Below are 19,602 nucleotides of genomic sequence, written 5' to 3'. Positions count from 1 at the left end.
ACTGAAGCAGGATGTTTTTTGGATCTTTATCCCCTCAGGACTATCTTTCATCTCATCCAATCAATGACACAGGAGCTCAAGAAACTGGCTTCAATCCCAGCTACAAGTATGTGTAGGTTGTGTTTGCTGTCTTGCAAGTTCAGTGTCTTTTCAAGTTTTAAAAAGGCTATCTACAACAAGAAAAAAATGGAGAGGTGTCAGGGATGAATGGTACAGCATCAGCCTGATAGGGATTGATGGATATATGCAGTTCTGACCTCCAGCTGGCTCTAGCCCTTCAGAAGCAAGAGTTTGAGCAGCAGCAACAGCAACAGCAACAGCAGCAGCAGCAGCAGCAACAACAACAAACACAAACTGGGTCGCCTGCTTCTCGCCATTCACATTCTCAGAGTACAGCAATGGTTACAAGGCCAGATGGAAGTCGTCTTGTCACTGTAAGTTTCAAATTTGGTCGCTTGTCTTGGGCTTTAGCAGTCTTGGCCCCATGATTTTACTAGGCTATTGTCTCTTGCTACTGTGCAAATATATCCTGTTGTGTCTTATGTAACATTGCGATTGAGATTATGCGTGGCACTCTCCTTTTGTAAGGGCATGAAATGCATTATTTTTGCTAACCCATTTTGCATGCAAATTCTGGCTAATGACATGTATTTTTATTAGAAGAAAGGATAAAGTTATGATGGGGTAAAGTTTTTGCAAAAATAGAAGTATAGAATGAATCAATCATGTTTTTGTTTTTTTGGTGCATCATGTGTCAGTCACAATCCTGATGTGTTCTTTGCAGGGACCCAAAAGGAGTTCTTATACCTCAAAGCCAGATACAAAGACAAAGGAACGGTGTACGATTATGTAAGTTGGGGTGCTACATATTTTTGATGCCAGCTTTATTCATTCATTTGACCTGAGAGTCAGGGAGGAGAGTTTGCAGATACTGTTCGTGTAGACTCCAAGCCCTTTTGTAAATTGTCAGGCCAAAAGCCTCATCTGTATAATAATTGTCAAAGCTCTTCCTTTGAAAGGACGTAAGAGTGTCTTCCCATGTACATATGAGACTTATTTGCTGAAGGTCAATTCTCGGTCGGCTTGATTTAGATTGACTTGGCTTGGAGAATATGGCCATGAGAGAAATGGTAGGAAAGACATCGTAGTATATTGCAACTCTCTCTCTCTCTCTCTCTCTCTCTCTCTCTCTCTCTCTGTGTCTGTCTGTCTCCCTACCTTTGGTTCAGATATATAAATGTAAATTCCCTGCTACATGGTTAGTTCAAGCAGATTTTAGACTTTATCTGACTATGGATAATTTCGATCTATATAGAACTTTTTAACATTCGAAGATGTGAGTACGTGGTAACTCAAAATGTCTGTTGATAAATGACTTTTTTTTTGCAGAGTAATTTGATTTTCAACATAAAAGAACTTGTGAGTTTCCAGGTTTTGTAATATGTCATTGATTATTCAATAAGAAGCTAGAAACTCAGATTTCTTGATCATGTCAGCACGCTTGTGAAGTTTTCTACGATGTCTTGTATTTGCAATGCTATCATTGAAGTAGCAAGGGATACAATATAGCATGTCCTATCGGACTTTCCCTAATTGACCATCAAAAGGGAAATGTGGGGAATAATGAGACACAAACTCTGTGATCTCCTTGGAAACAATGATCCAAAATGATTCAGTATGGGACTTTTTCCTAGTCGATGAGATGTGGAATCATAAAAAAGGCAAAATGTGTGGGATATAATCAAACACGACTCGTTTGATCTCCTTTGCCTTTTTGGTCTGACATCTTATTTAGGGACCAATTTGTTATTTTTCATTCCAATAGAGCATGCTAGGATTTTAGTGCTGAAGGTCGTCAGTAATGTGCATACTGTTTTCTGTACTTGATCACATACTTAGGTCAAGGTTTGGGGAGCTATTCATGAATCTAAGCGAGATTGCAAATTATATTTTTAGAAGGTTCCCATTTTGTACTTCTTGAGTCAGTCTTAAGTTAGAGTTGAAAGTTGTCAGTAATGTGCGTATTGTTTTCTATACTTGATCACAGACTTAGATCAAGGCTAGGGGAGCTATTCTTGAATTTGAGTGTGACTGCAAATTATATTTCATAAGTGTTACCCTCTTACTTGACTTTGTCAATTACGTTAATCTTTGCGGTTGATGCCTTCTTTTTTTCTTGGATAATTATTTGCATAATGTTCCTCTTTATGACAGTTGAAACAAGTTCCCTTCTTCAAGTCGGTCTTCTTTTCTTCATTTGATTTGTCGCGATCCTTCTAAGATGTGATCGATGGCGTAAAACGAGAATACGGTTTAAACTTAAACTTCTTGTCCCTCTTTTGAAAAGGAACAAAAGGTTTATTCTTTTCTCCATCCTTGGGTATCCCGTTCTTTCTTGCACAATTTGTAGCAAGTGATATAGCCGAACTCAAGGAATGAGGATTGACATGTTGATCTCGGCTTTTATTTTAGCCCTAAGACCAAATACAAATTTTCTCTTTTGTTCTTTCTCAGAAATTCTATCCATGGTTTGAAGTTGAATGAGAGATTTTCAGAATCTCTCAATATATAAAGCAACAGTTTGTTTTTCTAATTGATGCAAACTATCCCATTGTTGACGGACTTTCAACTTGAATTGTGTCGGAAGAAAGTCTTTCTTCAATCTTTTCTTCAATTCCTTCCAAGTAGTTGGTCGTATTTTACTACTTTTGACCCCATTCCACTAAAGTGCTGCATTGTCAATAAGATGATTAACATCATATTTAATTTTTTCTTTTTCAGGAAACCTTTAACCCTGGAAATAATCATGCTGACTAATCCATGGCATCTTTCTTCCCATCATATTTTTGAAAAGCAAAAGATTTCCCACTAATTTTCATTTCCTTCTTTTCTCTCAATGCAGATTTAATCTCTCTATGAATCACTCCCTCAAAATCGGATCTTGAAGTACTCTCATCTCTCTCATGTCTCTTCCTTTTCTTGTTCTTAGTTCTCTGAAGCTCTTTCTCTAATTTCTCTCGATGATCTCTCTCTTGCAAAAGTTGAAGGTGAAGTGCATTAATTTGCTCTTGAATTGTTGTTGGAGATGGTGGGAGATGCTGTGCCATTTTGTGAAAAAAATAAACTCTCTTACACTCAATAAAGCAAAATTTACTCAATTGTTATACTTATCTCTTGTGTTCTCACCACCCAAGTTGAGAGTGTTCACTAGCGTTGCAAATCATCTTTGCTAAGATACATAATACCAACTTTACGATGCATCAATGTGTGAGAGAACCTTATTGATGCTTAGTGACAAGCGCTTATAACTGAAAAACTTCACTTATCATCTTCTTCCACGTTCTTCCCTTTGATAAGTGCATTCGGACCCGCTTCTGAAGTCAGTCTTGGTCTGAATGGACAGGGTATTGGATTCAAAGGCCATGAAAACCCCAAATCTGACTCCACGAGATTCTGTTGTCGCCAAAATTTCATGGCCTCTTCTTCTCTTTCTTGCCTTCTCCACAAGTTCGTCGCAGGAAGAGTTACTTGCTAATTTTTTTTTGGACCGACCGTTTTTTGCCGATTGGAGAAGCTTGGAGGGAAGACTTGGAGGGCATTTGCATTGGAGTAGAGAGGTAAGGATTGAATAGAGAGGTATGAGAGGGAGAGGTAGCCCATCGTGGCAATCCTAAACAGAGAAGAGATTCTTTGTTTCTTCTTCAAAAGAAATAACTTTACTCAAAAAGGTAAGGGGCCATCTCCCAAGTACCATTTGAAGCTTCCCTTGCAATCTGAGATGACGGTTGCTTGAGCTCTCTTCCATGGCATTTAGTAGTTCACGACTAGTAGTAGCTCATGACTAGATTTGCCCATAACATGCTGCTTACATGCACGCATAGACATTTTATTTTTTAATGAAAGGTGTCGTTTTGAAACTAGTAGCACTCCGCCCATAACAGGTTGAGAGTTGATTTTGGAATTCAAATGCACATTCAAAATCTATGATTTTGAAAACAGTTAAGAACTACATCTTAAATACAGGTTTCACACCTAAATTGAATATCATTATGTTGTGTGTCTGTTAAAATTTACATGGTTGTTTGTTTCAATTTGCCTTGGCTAGCAAAATCTCTTAATTGTTGTCTCTTTTGCACCAACTCCTAGCGCAAGGCAGATGTTTGCTAAGATGTTGCTCTGTACATATCGCTTTGTTGTTTTTGATGTCAAAGAGATGGCTACAATAATAAAAGGGAATACATTGTTAGTGTATTTATAGGATGAGGGTGATTTTAAAATGCAAAACCAACTTTGTGTTTACTTTGTTTGCACTTGCCTCAAGTGCTGCTATTGTGGTCACTATCAATATGACCAACTTATCAATCTTCACGAGTTGATTCACACTTTTTTTAAATCTCCCAAGGTTCGGTCTTTTATCCTTAATGATCCAAAATAACATTATTCTAAATCTAATTTTTTATCTTCTTTCTTCTTTTACTATTATAGAGCATGTAATGAGAAACTCATCTGGTTGCATTACTTGATAGGCTTGCATCTTGTTGCATTCATTTATTAGAGCTTGGCATGATTGGAACCTCAGAAAAAGGGATTTCAAAGGTCATGATTTAGTACTCTTGTATTCCAGTAAGTTTGTCAAACACAAACCTAAGTTTGTAAGTGGTTGGACAGGCCCATTTTTCATTGCCAAGCTTATCCCAAGTGGCGGAGTCTACTTGGCCACTTTGCAAGGCAGACTCCTACCTACACCAGTGAATGGGTCACGCATCAAGAGGTACCATGATCAATGAGGAAACACCCTCCTAGTCCTTGTATATACACTCTTGCCTTCTCCTTCTGAGTGTGACTAATCATTAAGTTGGAATATAATCTAATTGAGCATTTTTAGAAAAGAGGTAGAAAAAAATTAGAAAAGTTTTAGAGACAAGACATGACATCATATCCATAAGGCCATTAACATTATTCTAAATCCAATTTTTTATTTTCTTTTGTTGTTGTGGAGCACGTAATGAGAAATGTGATAGGCTTGCATCTTGTTGCATTCATTTATTAACCGAATCAAATGTTGTATAGCTTATGTCGTTATGGAGCACATAATCATTAATTTGGAATATAATCTAATTGAGCATTTTTAGAAAAGAGGTAGAAAAAAATTAGAAAAATTTTAGAGACAAGACATGGCATCAGATCCATAAGACCATTAACATTATTCTAAATCCAATTTTTTATTTTCTTTTGTTGTTGTGGAGCACGTAATGAGAAACGTGATAGGCATGCATCTTGTTGCATTCATTTATTCACTGAATCAAATGTTGTATAGTTTTATGTTGTTATGGAGCACATAATCATTAATTTGGAATATAATCTAATTGAGCATTTTTAGAAAAGAGGTAGAAAATTTTTTAAAAAGTTTTAGAGACAAGACATGACATCAGATCGATAAGACCATTAACATTATTCTAAATCCAATTTTTTATTTTCTTTTGTTGTTGTGGAGCACGTAATGAGAAACGTGATAGGCTTGCATCTTGTTGCATTCATTTATTAACTGAATCAAATACAACATAGTTTTATGTCATTATGGAGCACATAATCCATTAATTCAAAATATAACCTAATTGAGCATTTTTAGAAAAGAGGTAGAAAAGAAGTAGAAAAGTTTTAGAGACAAGGCATGACATCGTGTCCATAGGATTTGATCCTTCCTGTAAATATTAGGGGTAATGCTTTTATTATTCGTGATGGACAAAGATTAGTGCTTTTTGAAAATTGAAGCCCAACAAATACATGAATATGGAATTTCTTGGATGAGTTTGTGAGTTCTCTCTTTGATACGATGAAAGTAATTGTCATTGCATCCTTGAAGATATAATGAGCTCAACCATGATCTTTGAATGTTAGTACTTTTGCCCTTTGATTTTGCATTTACTATGGTATTTTCTTTTGATTCGCTAGCTCTTGCCCACCATTAAGAAACATGCATTAAAAAAGAGAGTTTTGGTTAGGTAAAATTTTCAAGGAAATGGAGTCAATTTGAGTGACTTCTAGTGTGTTTTATTGAGTCCTAGACTGAGTTCTAGACTATTTTATATCTAGGAGTGCCACGTGTCATATTGGGAGCTATCCCATATACATTTGGTACTTAGACTATGTGTGTGCCTATCATATGAAGGCATTTTACTTTCACTTGTCAAATCAATCAAGCCTCAAGCCACTTTGGTTATGTACGTACTTTCCTTCGGTTGTTCATTTCTTTCTAAATATTTCATTTCCTTCGCTTTCCATTTCCACACCCTCATCCTCTAGGTGGAGCTAGAAGAAGGGGAGCAAGACTAGGAACATAGGAAGCTGCCCTCTCTCTTAATGGTGGAGTCTCCTTTCCCTTTCTTGGCCTCTTCATTCAACATTCACTTCATGCTCCACTCACCTCGCTGCTTCTTACATTTGCTGCCCAGCCTGTGCACCTCACTTCCAACCCTCATCGCCTTCATTATGCTGTCTCAATTCTTTAGTTTTGGCATCGCCGGGTTGTAGCAGAATAGTAGAGCAGTAGGACTAGCAATATCAAGGCTTGAAGCAACAATTATTACGCAACCTATCTTGAGCAAACACTTCAGCATCAGATCTTCTCAGTTACACACAGTTTCTAGCAACATTCGACTTGATATTCAGCCATGTTTGGCCCTATTTCTTCCTGAAATCGTGCCATCCCTTGATGTGTCTTCTGGATGGACATTGCTGTCCTACTTGTCACTGCTTGTTAGCCTGAAGATGAAGCTATGCCTTTCCAAGTGAGAATGCCACATTTCGAGGCATATAATTGCTAGTGATTCATTTCAGTTTGCTGCACATCTTCACGAAGTCATTTTTCATTATGAATTCCTTATCTTCCAATTTGGTGCTCGTGGAGAAGTTTAAAGGGGAAGGATTCCCAACTTGGCAAATAAGAAAACAGCTGCTTATGCGAGAAGGAGTTTGGGATGTGATTGAAGATGATGAACTCAGTGCTTCATCCTCTGATCGCAAGGTATGGAAGCAACATAATGCTAAAGCCATTGCTCTTATTGGTCTTTGCCCAGCAGATACACTAATCCATCACCTGGACTTCAAGACAATAGGCAAGAAAATATGGGAGCGCCTAGAGCGCCTTTTCGGTAACGAAATTACAAACTCCAAAGTGTTTTTGAAATTACAATCTTACAATTTGCAAATGGAGGATAATGATGAGTTCCATGATCATTTAGCCAAGTTGCAATCGCTTGTGCAACAACTATGCAGTTTAAAATGTCCACTAGATGATGACAAAATGGTGGTTCTCATGAAAAGTATGAAAGGTCTCTTGTTTTGAGAACACCCTTGAAGTTCTTCGACTTGCAACGACCACTTTGAGGACATGGTGGCTCTTCTCCTTGAGAAGGATCGATGTAACAAGGACACAACTACAATAAAAAGACTCAATGAAGACCATACACTTTTTTCGAAAGGCAAAAGCAAGTTCAAAACCTTCAAATGTCCTTATTGCAAAAAGCTTGGCCATTTGGAAGATCGGTGCTTTCAAAAGCTGGCAAAGCAACAATCAAAGGAGCATGCACACTTGGTGTAAGATGCCACCAATGAAGACGACACTTTGGAACAAGCACTTACAACAGAAATCCACAATCTATCTCTCCCTCTAGAGGTAGGTGAGAAAAATGAATATATTTTCTGAGATTGATGTATTTGGCTACTATGCCCTGGGTTGTTTCCTAAAATGAATGAAATAATGATGTGTGATTGTCAATAAAGGTTCTCTGCCTTGGATAATCCTCCTAAAATTATGTATTGCTTTTCATATCTATGGTGTGTGGCTCCATGTCCTTAATTAGTCCCTAGAGCCAGGAGGGGATGTACTGCGGGAGCTATGTGTTGGCTTTAATAGGGTCTCTAGGATGTTGGTGTATTCCCTAGACCTATGAGCTAGTCATGTAGCCATGTTAAGACATGAGCCTCTGAGCATGTTGAGTCTCAAGCCATGAGAGTGCTTGGATCAACCTCTGAACATGCTCAAACTTTAGCCTCTGAGTTACATAGAGTGCACAGATTAGTAGTCCTATCATTGTCATGTTCAGCTCTTGGTTCCATTCTAGTAGTCCCTCACCTTTCCTCCCTGGGGGGCTATTAGCAAATGGAGTCAATTTGAGTGACTTCTAGTGTGTTTTACTGAGTCCTAGACTGAGTTCTAGACTATTTTACACCTAGGAGTGCCATGTGTCATATTGGGAGTTGTTGTCCCATATACATTTGGTACTTAGAGTGTGTGTGTGTGCTTATCCTATAAAGGCATTGTACTTTCACTTGTCAAATCAATCAAGCCTCAAGACTCTTTGGTTATGTAAGTATTTTCCTTTGGTTGTTCATTTCTTTCTAAGTATTTCATTTCCATTTCATTATGTTTGCTATCTAGCCTAGCCTAGCATGCCTCCTATGTAGTTCCATCAAAATCATAAGTTACATAGAATTTAAATTTGAATGTGTTGTAAAATGGAACTCTACATATTCAATTCACAAATAGGACGCTCTTGCCCTTTAAAAAGACCCAAAATAATAAGATTTTGGAAATTAAGAATTTGAGAATAGTAAGAAAATGTTAAAATAAGGAAGTTGCAAAAAAAAGAAAAGAAAATCCATACATGACGTAGGGGAGAGGTGGCACACTTGCAAAAAAAACAAGAAAATCCATATGTGACATAGGGGAGAGGTGGCATACTTCCGCTCTAGTTTTTATAAATTGAGAGCTTTGGCTTCTGTTCCTTAGCCCCTCTCTCATAAGCCTTGGTTTCAGTTCTTTTCTTTCAACTTTACTTTCAGCTTTGTTTCCTACTTAGCTTTCTATGGTTAGTTCAAATGTGAAAACATTACCTTTATGGATTGCTCACGTGCTCCTTCTTAAGATAATGCTCGTATTTGATTGGACGTCCACATGGCAATGAGAACACATTAAGTAAATTTAATTCACAAGCATTAAATATATGCCAACAAAACACACATACCTATACCTATATACAAAATTATTGACATGTATAAATGCTTCCATATGCAACTATTTATACATCTCCCAAATCATCGACACAAAATAGTCCCAATTGTAGCCTTTTTCACCTTAGGCCTTGCTTTGTTTAAAAAAAAAAGTGTACACTTGTAAGATAAGGAATAATTATATCATGGAGACAAAAGCACAATCATTTCCAAAAGTAATCCCAATTGTAGCCTTTTCACCTCAAGCCTTGCTTTCTCAAAACGGAATAATTATATCATAAAGACAAAGCACAATCCTAAAGTGGCAGTTAGACACTACAGTTAATGAATTGCCATTCAAATTTCATATTAAAGGCTTTTCTTTAAGCTCCTTGTAAAAAATCCAATCAATGAAGTAATGGTTTACTTGCCATGTAAAGAAGAGATGCAAGCTATATTAGAGCTGCAAAAGCATGAATTTTTTGATATCCAGTTACAACAAGAACTACGAGATACACTTTCTATAATCACTTACAACAAGAATTTTTAGATACACACAGAGAAACATATCTCACACAGAGAAACAGAGAGTACTAGTAGCACTCAAATTTTGATTTACACTGGATGGTCCTTAATGCAGTTGAATTCGAATCATCAGTGCATGATTGTCATCTTGCAAGCTTTTCAAATCAAAACTGCTATTCTTCACTCGTATGTGTACTGCAATCCTGACTTTAACAATTATCATATTCTCAAGGGTTGATGTTGCTAACCGTAGGTGTATTCTCAACAATGAATTCCAACAAGGGGAGGAAGAAGATCTCCAAGACATCTAAACCTAGGAATTTGTGGTTGAGAAAATAGAAATGAATGTTCTTGGTCTGGAGTTTGCCAGGCAAGAAGCCCACCCTTTAAACTGTGGCTTCCTGATGCCACTTGGTCTCCAGGACCAGAAACCCACATTGGTCAATCCAATGCCACCCATTTAAAGACATTTCTAGAAACACCAGTTGAAAGAGTTGGCAAAAAGTTTACCAGCAAATTGCCAATACCCATCGCAGAACTCAAATGTGAATCCCCCAATACATTCATTGCAAAGGATGCTAGACAAAGCCGGCCTTCTCGAGGTCTTCCATGTAGAAATCTAACTAAAGGATGTATACACAGAGATTGAGATGTCCACGAAATGTAATTGTATTGAATGAATGTTTGTTGTTACATAGTTCGTGGATTTGATTGGTCGTGCTCCCCCTTAATGCTAACATTCTAATTAAATTCTTCTAAGTCCTAAATTTGAACAACATGATTGGGTAACGGTTTCGTGAGGAAATCCGCCCATATTAGCTCCGTCGGTGTGTGCAGGTATGGAAAGGAGGCTATCTTCGTCGAAGATTATGGTGCGGCTATATAGGAATCGGCGACGTGAGGGATCGTATAATCGATAGCCCTTCACTCCGTGTGGTTCGCCGTAGCCTCTAGTATAGTCTTTACGGCATGGTCCTGCAGTTTGTGTCGATGTGCTGCAGGGACGAATGCATTAGCAATTGAGCCAAAGACTCGTAGGGATTTGTAGTCGGGTGGTTTATCGTACCACAGGGTGTAGGGGATTGCCCTGAAAATTCGATGGTAGGTCCTATTTTGGATGTAGCATGTAGTCGCAACGGCCTCTTCCCAGAATGGTGCTGGGAGTCCTGCGACTTTGAGCATGCCTCGTTCATAAATGAACGATTCTTTCGTTCAGCGATCGAGTTCTGCTGTGGGGTATCGGGTATAGTTAGACGCTGATGAATGCCATGTTCTAGATAGTAGATGCGAAACTGGTGGGATGTGTATTCCCCACCATTGTCGGATTGGAGGGCTTTAATTTTGTGTGGTATTTGATTTTCGACTAGATTTTTATAAGCCATGAAGTTTTGGAGTACTGTGTCGGATTCCTTGTTCTTAAGGAAGCAGACAACTGTAAATCGGGTGTAATCGTCGATGAAAGTTATAAAATAGCGGTTATTTGTCAGGGACTCGGTTGGGAGTTCACATAAGTTTGTGTGAATAATCTGAAGTGGCTTTGTTGTTTTGAGGCGGTCTTTTGAAAATTTTCTCCTAGCCAGTTTTCCATAGATGCATGCTTCGCATAAAGATAGCTGACTGGACGAAGGTAAGTGACAGTTCAGGGCTAGGCGCTCTCGTGAAATTAACTTCATAGTTTGTAAATTCAAGTGTCCTAACCTGTAATACCAGAGAAGAGTCTTATAAGGGTGTGTGGGTTCCGTCTCAGCTGTGTGTACTTCATGAGCGGGTTGTGATGCTCGTCCTAGGTAGTACAAGCGCTCGTATTTGGGGCATGTTACTACGTAAGTGCGTCTGGAGGGAAGTTTATGATGGATTAAGCAATGGTTATAGTGAAATTCGACATGGCTATGGGGGTCGGTAACCTTGCTGACAGAAATGAGGTTTTTTGCTACTTGGGGACATAGTAAATGTTGTTGATAACAACAACATTTCTGTCAGACAGCTCTATATGAGGACTGCCTGTTCCTATTGCATATTGGAACGCCGTTTTTCCAAATCGTATGTCGATTGCGTCGGGTAATTCGCTCTATGAGTGTAGCCAATCTAGACGGGAGGTTAAATGACATGTTGCACCGGTGTCTAAAATCCAGGTGGAGTTGATCGGTTCTGTTCGATGTGAGGCAGCGAAGGCAAAGTTGACATCTTCTGAAGAAGAGGCGTCAGAGGCCAGGGAAACGTTATCGTCCTCATAGTCTGAATTATGCGAACCGTCAGAGTCGTACGCACAGTTGGCTGTGCCATTGCGGAATTTCGGTCTTATTGAACCAACAATCGCATGTGAGATGATTCTTTTTACAGTTTTGACATTGAGGTTTAATTAGTCGAAAATTTCGTTGATCATTGATAGAGGGACGTTTAGTATGATATTGCTGGTTCGGGTATTTGAGTTGTTGGGGTGTGATTTATTTCTAAAGCGTGGTCGTTGATTTGAGTACATCGCCAATTGTGGGGTAGACGAACTGGATTGCACAGACAGAGAGCCGCACATGGCGTGTTCCTGAATTATTGCAGGGATGACGATCGGAATTGTGAGGTTTGCTACAGCTATTTGAGTACTAATGAACGGTTGCCGGGCAACGCTGCCAGAAGGTAGATGCCTTGGACCTTTTGATCAAGGACGAGACCTGATAAGGTTAAATCGTCCATGGCGGTGCGCCAAGTTTGGATGAACTTTGGTAGATCATCCGATTCGTTCATGTTTACTTTCATAAGTTTTTTTAAATTCGAGATTTGAGATGAGACATCTGTGTGCTCATATGTTTGGACTAATTGTGTCCAAATCTGATGTGCGGTGGTGAGAGTTCTCACCGTCTGTTTTTGTTTCCATGTAGAGGAAGAGCTCCAGCCGTGCGTATAAGTCCCTGTTTTTCTAGGCGATCACATCGGCGGCGTTTGTAGAGCGACGGATGGATGGGGCATGACCGATGTTCCGTCCTGTGGAACACAACACAGATACCATGTAGAAATCTGACTAAAGGATGTATACACAGAGATTTAGATGTACACGAAATGTAATTGTATTGAATGAATGTTTGTTGTTACACAGTTTGTGGAATCGATTGGTCATGTCTTATGATCAGTTTCCTTTTTCATTTATTTATTTGATGATAGCATTATTTATTTTACTCCAGGATGCTTCCTGGAGTGTGAACTCAACATGCCTCCTTTTGTTTGGGAGACTTCCAGACCTGCTTCGCTTTCTTTCTGCCATACATTAGAAGAATCAGTTCTAGCTTCATGAACGGCTAGACCAGACATTTCATCGAACAACATGAACTCTTTGCTCGACTCCACATATGTGATTTCCATTGTCTCTAATAGGATATGAAGCCATTGCCTGCCCAACCTTCTTTGTTCTGTCAACTCCATTCGAATATCTCCAGCACTTCCGACCTTTCGTGCCCATAATTTTGGAGTTTGGCATTTGAGAGACGAAGCTTGTTGAGGAATTTTTCTGATCCTCTTGCCAACCACGAGAGTCGCACGACACGGTTTTCAGAATCACAGACGTTTGCTTCAACAAGGCATGAACTGCGGAAGCTATTTCTCAACTTGTGAGACTTACTTCGTATGTATTTACAATAAGGAAGACAAGTTAGAGGATTAGGAGCTTCGATTATTTCAAAGAAAGGGTTGATGCCGCAACAGCTTGGCGGGGCTGAGATTGTTGGGCGATTTCTAATGTGAGAGCTTGCTTAGCTTGCCAGATGGGTTATGCCTTGGGATTGGATGCTTGTGAGGCCATGATTAAGTTGAGTCTTATGGAAGTAGAGGTTATGCTATGATGATAGGAAGGATTGCAATAAACCATGATCAGCTATTCCTCAAAGGGGAGAGGGAAAAGGCTCGATGTAGATGCATTAGAGCACAAGGAAACTTTGGGGGGCGAGGTGTATTGAGGAGGGGGAAAAGAGGGTGCATATTGGGAATAAGGTTAGAGGGAAAGCGCCTTGGGAGCCGGGAAGGTGATGAGCGATCAGAGGCGGCTTCTCGTCAACCGAAAAAGGATGACCTAGGCCCTTTTTCATTTGTCGAGGGGCCGAGGGAGGAGGTGGCATAGTGGAGGTGACACAGTGAAAAAATGTGGTGGCACAATATTTATGAGGCGTGGAGGTGATTAAAATGGCAAGTGTGAGGCGATGACAACCATTGAGTTCTATGAATGTCAACCATTGAATTCTGTGAATGAGGGTGCAACATCATCACGTATTTTGCTCTACGTTACTGTGCAATCAGACATGTGCAATCAGACAGTGTGCATGTGGATGTGCACCACATTAGCATGTGTGGCTGCGTGGCTATGCACGGTCAAGTTTGGACTATTAGAGTCAAGATTATTCGGGGTCAAACTATTGGTGGCTGATCATGCTGTGCCTTCACTCGCTCAGTCAAACTGTTCGTGCTACTCTGGTTCAAGCTGATGTGGTGCGGATAAGTTGCAGTCCTTTGGTGATGATGTGGCACATGGAGACTCTGTGGAGTAGAGTAAAGGCATTGATGTGTCATGGCACTCATAATGAGTTCTAACTTCTATCAATTTGCACCACTTGTCCTTCTATATAGTCTCATCTCGGGTTGCTCTTTTTGTTTGGAATTGTTGATGTATCGGTTTCTGGTGCTGTTTCAATTTTTCGATGTGGTTTTTACCATGCTCCGATTGGGTTTTTAGCTTTCTTTCAATCTAGAAGGATATTGGATTGAACAGTGGAGATCGTCCTTCCATAGACCTCCACCGTTGACAGAGGAGGAAAGAAGAGGGGATATTTAGGAGGAGGGAAATTTGGGGGGTAGTGAAGATGTCAGGAATCGAGGTACTAAGGAGGAGAAGGGTTTTCTTTCGAGTCTTCATCATCATCATCATCAGAGTAGTAGAATTGTTGTGTGGATGATTTTTGGCAGACTTGTTGTTAGATGCCACCAATGAAGAAGAAGAACATGGTGAGGGCTAGAGGAAGTGTGAGAGATAGGGATTTGTAGGCTATGGCGATGGACGTATATAAAGCTTGTTCAGCTTCTGAGTAAAGGTCTCACCCTTTTGTCTAAAAGTGTATTTGAGTCGATTGGGTTAGCCAATAGGAAAATCATCAAAACGTTAGAGGACTCTTGGATCAAAAGAAATCCGAAGGCTCTAAGTTATGCACATGGCTTAAGGAGAGGCCACCTTGTCTCTTGATGGACTAACCAGGTTGGTCTTGTAAACACCTTCTAATGAAAGGTGTGTTCTAAAAATCATTCTTATAAGACTTTAGCATGAAAATTTATCTATACTTTAGTTGTGATATGTAAAACTAAATGTGCACATAGCTAAGCATGAAATTATATCTATAGTTTAGTTGTGAGACATAAACCGATGGCTAAGTTAATGGACTTGAATTCCCACTTACTTTACCCATACAACAAGGAATATACACACCAAAAGTATGTATGGCAAACATGATTATTCCCATTGCTGCCCTCACATGGAAAGGAGCCAGACAATGCACATGTTCTATCTAGAGATGCGTGTGGGGCTCAAGGGAGAGTACTCATAATGTAAATAGGACCAATATATTTTCCCCTTTGGAGAAGGAGATTTGTGGAACTAAGTGGGAAAGAGATGCTCATTCACCCTTGGCAAAGCATCTTAGCCATTCATTAAAAAAGGTGGTGATATTACAAGGATTTCTTATGGATGATGAATGGGAGGTTCATGTTATTTCTATGAATAGCATAGAACATAAGAACAAGGAGGAGGTTACAACTGCAAGGGGTCTTGCTAGGCACAACATTAATTTATTCCATATTGCTAAATTATCATTATCTTAAGGGATAGGTCCCCATGTTACCCAAGGGACATCATGTATTCGAATATCTCACTTTGAGATGTTGTGAAGCTACTAGCTTAGAATCCCTGAACTTGGTTTTCTATAACCACACGCCTCCCAAAACCCTCAAGTGATATAATAGATCCTACATAGCAAAAGATAGGTAGTATAGCTTAGAGTTTGTCCCCATATGCAAGAATTGGATACTTCTGGAGGTGCCTCATTTAAGGTTGATCCTTAAGTTTTGCAACTGAGGGATGTCGATTAGGTAAACATCATTTGATATTTGAATGATTTTCCTCCTTATCTACACCTCGATTTGGAGTATACTCTTGCACTAGGGACTGTGCATGTTACTAGAGTAGGTTGAGAACAAACTATCCATGGGGGACTGGTCAGAGTGAGGTGGCACATGTTTGCATGTTGGGTACGAAGTTATAGCTCTAGTCACCATTCTTCTAAACTTGCATTTACATCACCTTGTCTAGTGCTAGTCACGGTAGCAAAATGCTTCAAGGCATCAAATGCCATGGATCCTATTAGTCCTTTCTCTTTCGTATTTTTTATAGGAATGGAAGCTTTCAAAGGTACTTAAAAAATCCATTGAGTTATTTCATCCCCTAACAAATAACGATAAAATGCATACATGATATCCTAAACTTTAGACCCTTGCACTCTGATATTTTTGAAAATTTATACAAACTGAATATAAAGACGGTCTTACATTTTCTCCAAGGGTTGCTATATCTACAAAAGTTGGGAAACTCCCAACCTCAAAAGACCAAACCAAACACAAGAAGTCTCAACAAGGTGGTAAAGCCTCGATATGATGGCTCCAAATTAAGGTTGCTAGTGGTAGACAAGGTGCAAGATAGTACTTAAACTACTGTGAAAATTACTGTCTGAATCAATTGCAAAACACCGTCTATATTAACTAAAATCTAAACTGTCGGTGAAGATAAAACTGCAATGTATAATCTAATCTATTGCAAGGTTTGTGGCAAAATGATTCTGGGAATAGCCAAGAGGCTTTACAAGGCTTAAATGATGTGCACAATGCCAAAAAATAGCCTATAAGGCTTTACAATGGTGGCATGCAAAATGAACAAATGTGCAATCTACCCATTGATCAATCAGCCAATGTCTCTGAAAACTCTGAAGTATGCTCACTGAACTATGGAATGTCGGCTTTTAGGAAATGTAATGATGTGAAACCGTATATGAGCATAGGGGCTGACTCTGAGTAGAAACTATTTAGAAACTTTTTGACATGGTTTTGATTGGCTGCTTTGAAGTTCTCTCCTCTATAGATGAGCTACGCTACTCTGATCTAGATCTAGGCCAACCGTCAAGCGATGAAAAAGTAGCAAATAATTCATTTTCTTTGTTTGTTTTAGGTGCTAGGTTAGACGCGTCAATGTAGAGACTGATGTGCATGCAAGATGTGGATTTGTCACCAAGTCTCAAAATTGTGTGATACCTATGCTAAAATGTGCACATGATGTAAGTGTGCGTATAGCACAAAAAGTAGAGCATTTTTTCTTTTTGGAGTGCCCTCAAATTCTTCCTGGATGAAGAGATACGGCTTGAGGGGCAAAAAGGGTACAAATGATGATCTGGCACTCAGAGTCACATGTAGAACTGTGCTAGGCAGGAGGTGTGCCTCTGGGGCACTGATGAGGTGTTAAGAGGGTGCACATATAGGTGCACAGTGTGCCTGCAGAGGGGTTACTATGCTTGACAGGGGATTGCCACATGGCAGTGGATGATGTGGTCGCTAATGTGTTAGTGCTGATTGGATAGATGATGTGGCACTATGGATAGGCCCACTTGGCAAGTGACGTGGATTTGAGGATGACTCAGATGATGACATGGTAGGCTGTTGCCACATGTTATATTGCACTGACATGGCACTCTAAGGACCCGGTGCTGATGTGGCAGTAGATGTGACATGGATGATATGATGTGGCATAGATGCGATCACTTGATGATGTGGCATGACCATGTGTCATTGATGATGTGGTAGGATAATGTTGGAGGAACTGCCACGTGGTACATAAGGTTAGCCCTTCTTAGAGGCACGTGTTAAAAATGCAGGTGTGCCACATGTCGAACGTATGTGGTGCCCACGTGCCAAGACTACCATGAGGAGGTAAGACAGAATCTGTGAGACTGCGGACAGAATCTACGAGATATTCCATCGACGAAGAAGGTCTTCGTCAGAAGTCAAAGGCATCGTCCATCGAGAAGAGTAGGGTGTTCTCAGTATGCAGGGTTCCGAGGCTTTTTGTCACCTACAAATATATCGAGGTTGTAGTATATTTGTAGCTTAGGACCTCCAGTCGTGTTCCGGTGAGAGACGTAGGCTTAAGTGTGGTAAGTAAACAAAGTACATGCATGTGTAAAAGGAACGTGTATCATCATGATTGAGGTAACGAAGGCTTTCGCCTTCATTGCGGGTTGCAGGGTTTAGGAGGAGTTTGAGGGTTTAGAAGGAGGTTCCAAGGTTTAGAAGGAGGCTCTAGGGCTAGAAGGACTTCCAAGGTTTAGAAGGAGGTTCCACGGTTAGGAGGAGTTCCAAGATTTAGAAGGAGGTTCCAAGGTTTAGAGAGGTTCTAGGGTTAGAAGGGGGATCCAAGGTTCAGGGTAGAGTACATGGTGAAGAACTCGTCTCCACAAAGGGTTTAGGGGGAGCATAGGAGTGGGAGAGGAAGAAGGTGTAAGAGCCTGGGGGAAAGAAGTGAGAGGAGGGAGAAGGAGGAGGAGGAGAAGGAGGAGAGAGGAGGAGGAGGAGAAGGGAGGAGGAGAGAGGAGGAGGAGGAGGAGGGAGGAGGAGGAAGAGGGAGGAGGAGGAGGGAGGAGGAGAGGGAGAGGATGGGTTGCAAGGTTGGAGGAGAGGGGAGGAGGAGTTACAAGGTTAGGACATGCTTTTGGACGTGGAGTGCAAGGAAGCATGGACACTTGAGACAATTGCTTGGAATACCAAAGTAGAACTCAACACAATGCCCCAAAGAGTCTGGGCTTCATTTCATTATGGGGTATTTATACAAGTTGGAGAGCTTCTCTCTCTGCATGTAGGAATTGTAAGACATTCTCTCTCTACATGTAGAACTTGTATATAGAAGTTGCATGTAGGAGTTGCATATAGGAGTTGCATGTAGGAGTTGCGTGTAGAGCTCGCATGTAGAACTTGCATGTAGGAGTTGCATGTAGAATTCACATGTAGAAGTTGCATGTAGGAGTTGCATGTAGAACTCGCATGTAGGAGTTGCATGTAAAACTTGTATGTAGAACTCGCATGTAGGAGTTGCATGTAGAACTCGCATGTAGGAGTTGCATGTAGAACTTGCATGTAGGAGTTGCATGTAGGAGTCACATGTAGAACTCACATGTAGGACTCGCATGTAGGAGTTGCATGTAGGAGTTGCATGTAGAACTCGCATGTAGAACGTGCATGTAGAACTTGTATGTAGAACTCGCATGTAGGAGTTGCATGTAGAACTTGCATGTAGAACATGCAAGTTGGATTTCTAAGAGGGATTATTTCTAGCCTTATGCAAGTATAAGTGGAGCTTTGCTGCTACTCTACACACACATTCTGTTCTACCTAAGTCCATGTTGGCATAGAGACAACACACATTCTCTCTCTCTCTCTCTCTCTCTCTCTCTCTCTCTCATTGTGTGGTACAATGTGATTTAAAATCTAAAATGCATTTGCGTAGTTTTGTTTCAAGTTTTTAAAGACCTAGCATGGCACTATCTTGCTTGAGAGTTGTGTTGCAATCTGAGTTAAAATTTAGAAATGTTTTAAGCTCTAGTTGTCTATGACCTACAATGACACTAAACTCAAGTAAGAGTAGTGTGTTGCAGTCTATGTTTGTGAAATTATGAAATCGCTTACAATTTATTTTTCATATTTGTCACTTAATTTAATTTAAATTCTTTGTTGCAACTTTTGTCTCTTCACCAACATTTGTAGATGGCTCATGTAGGTAAGAAGAGGAATATGGTTGAGCATCTAGAGGTCAGTCAACCTCAAAGAAAGCTTTGAAGAATGAGAATGTACATTTCTTACTAACTGTCAAAGCAAGACATCATTCAGATTGTTTTCAACAATGGTTAAAGCGGTGTGCAAAACCTTGTTTGAACCATGGCAGAGCATGCAGTAAGAACCCTATGAGAATGATTTACATATATTTTTCCAAGCAAGCAATACATGTACCACTTTGCATTAGGGAGT

General features: G+C 39.9%; 1 protein-coding gene and 1 long non-coding RNA gene across 6 annotated transcripts in view; both read left to right on the top strand.

Moving 5' to 3' along the window:
• The window catches only part of LOC147899314 (FAM63A-like protein (DUF544)), a 38,791-nt gene extending 37,504 nt beyond the window's left edge, over positions 1-1,287 (top strand). For all 4 annotated transcript variants that reach the window (XM_087378158.1, XM_087378159.1, XM_087378156.1 and 1 more), the window contains 3 exons: positions 39-106; positions 251-434; positions 785-1,287. In XM_087378158.1, the coding sequence (XP_087234284.1) occupies positions 39-106; positions 251-434; positions 785-853 (321 nt within the window). In that variant the 3' untranslated portion in view covers positions 854-1,287. The remainder of the gene's footprint in view (positions 1-38; positions 107-250; positions 435-784) is intronic.
• A 9,477-nt stretch (positions 1,288-10,764) lies between these two features.
• LOC147899313 (uncharacterized) lies at positions 10,765-12,492 on the top strand. 2 transcript variants are annotated; one of them, XR_015541474.1, is made up of 4 exons: positions 10,765-10,811; positions 11,649-11,835; positions 12,013-12,233; positions 12,390-12,492. It is a non-coding gene; the product is annotated as an uncharacterized LOC147899313 (long non-coding RNA). The 2 variants fall into 2 exon arrangements; XR_015541473.1 differs by lacking the exon at positions 10,765-10,811 and having other exon boundaries at positions 11,556-11,835.
• The last annotated feature ends 7,110 nt before the right edge of the window (positions 12,493-19,602 follow it).

Source organism: Dipteris shenzhenensis, chromosome 8, assembly GCF_047967505.1.
Source record: "Dipteris shenzhenensis isolate YYH24624 ecotype China chromosome 8, Dip_SZ_1.0, whole genome shotgun sequence".
Taxonomy (NCBI): Eukaryota; Viridiplantae; Streptophyta; class Polypodiopsida; order Gleicheniales; family Dipteridaceae; genus Dipteris; species Dipteris shenzhenensis.
This window is presented reverse-complemented; position numbering and strand designations above follow the sequence as displayed.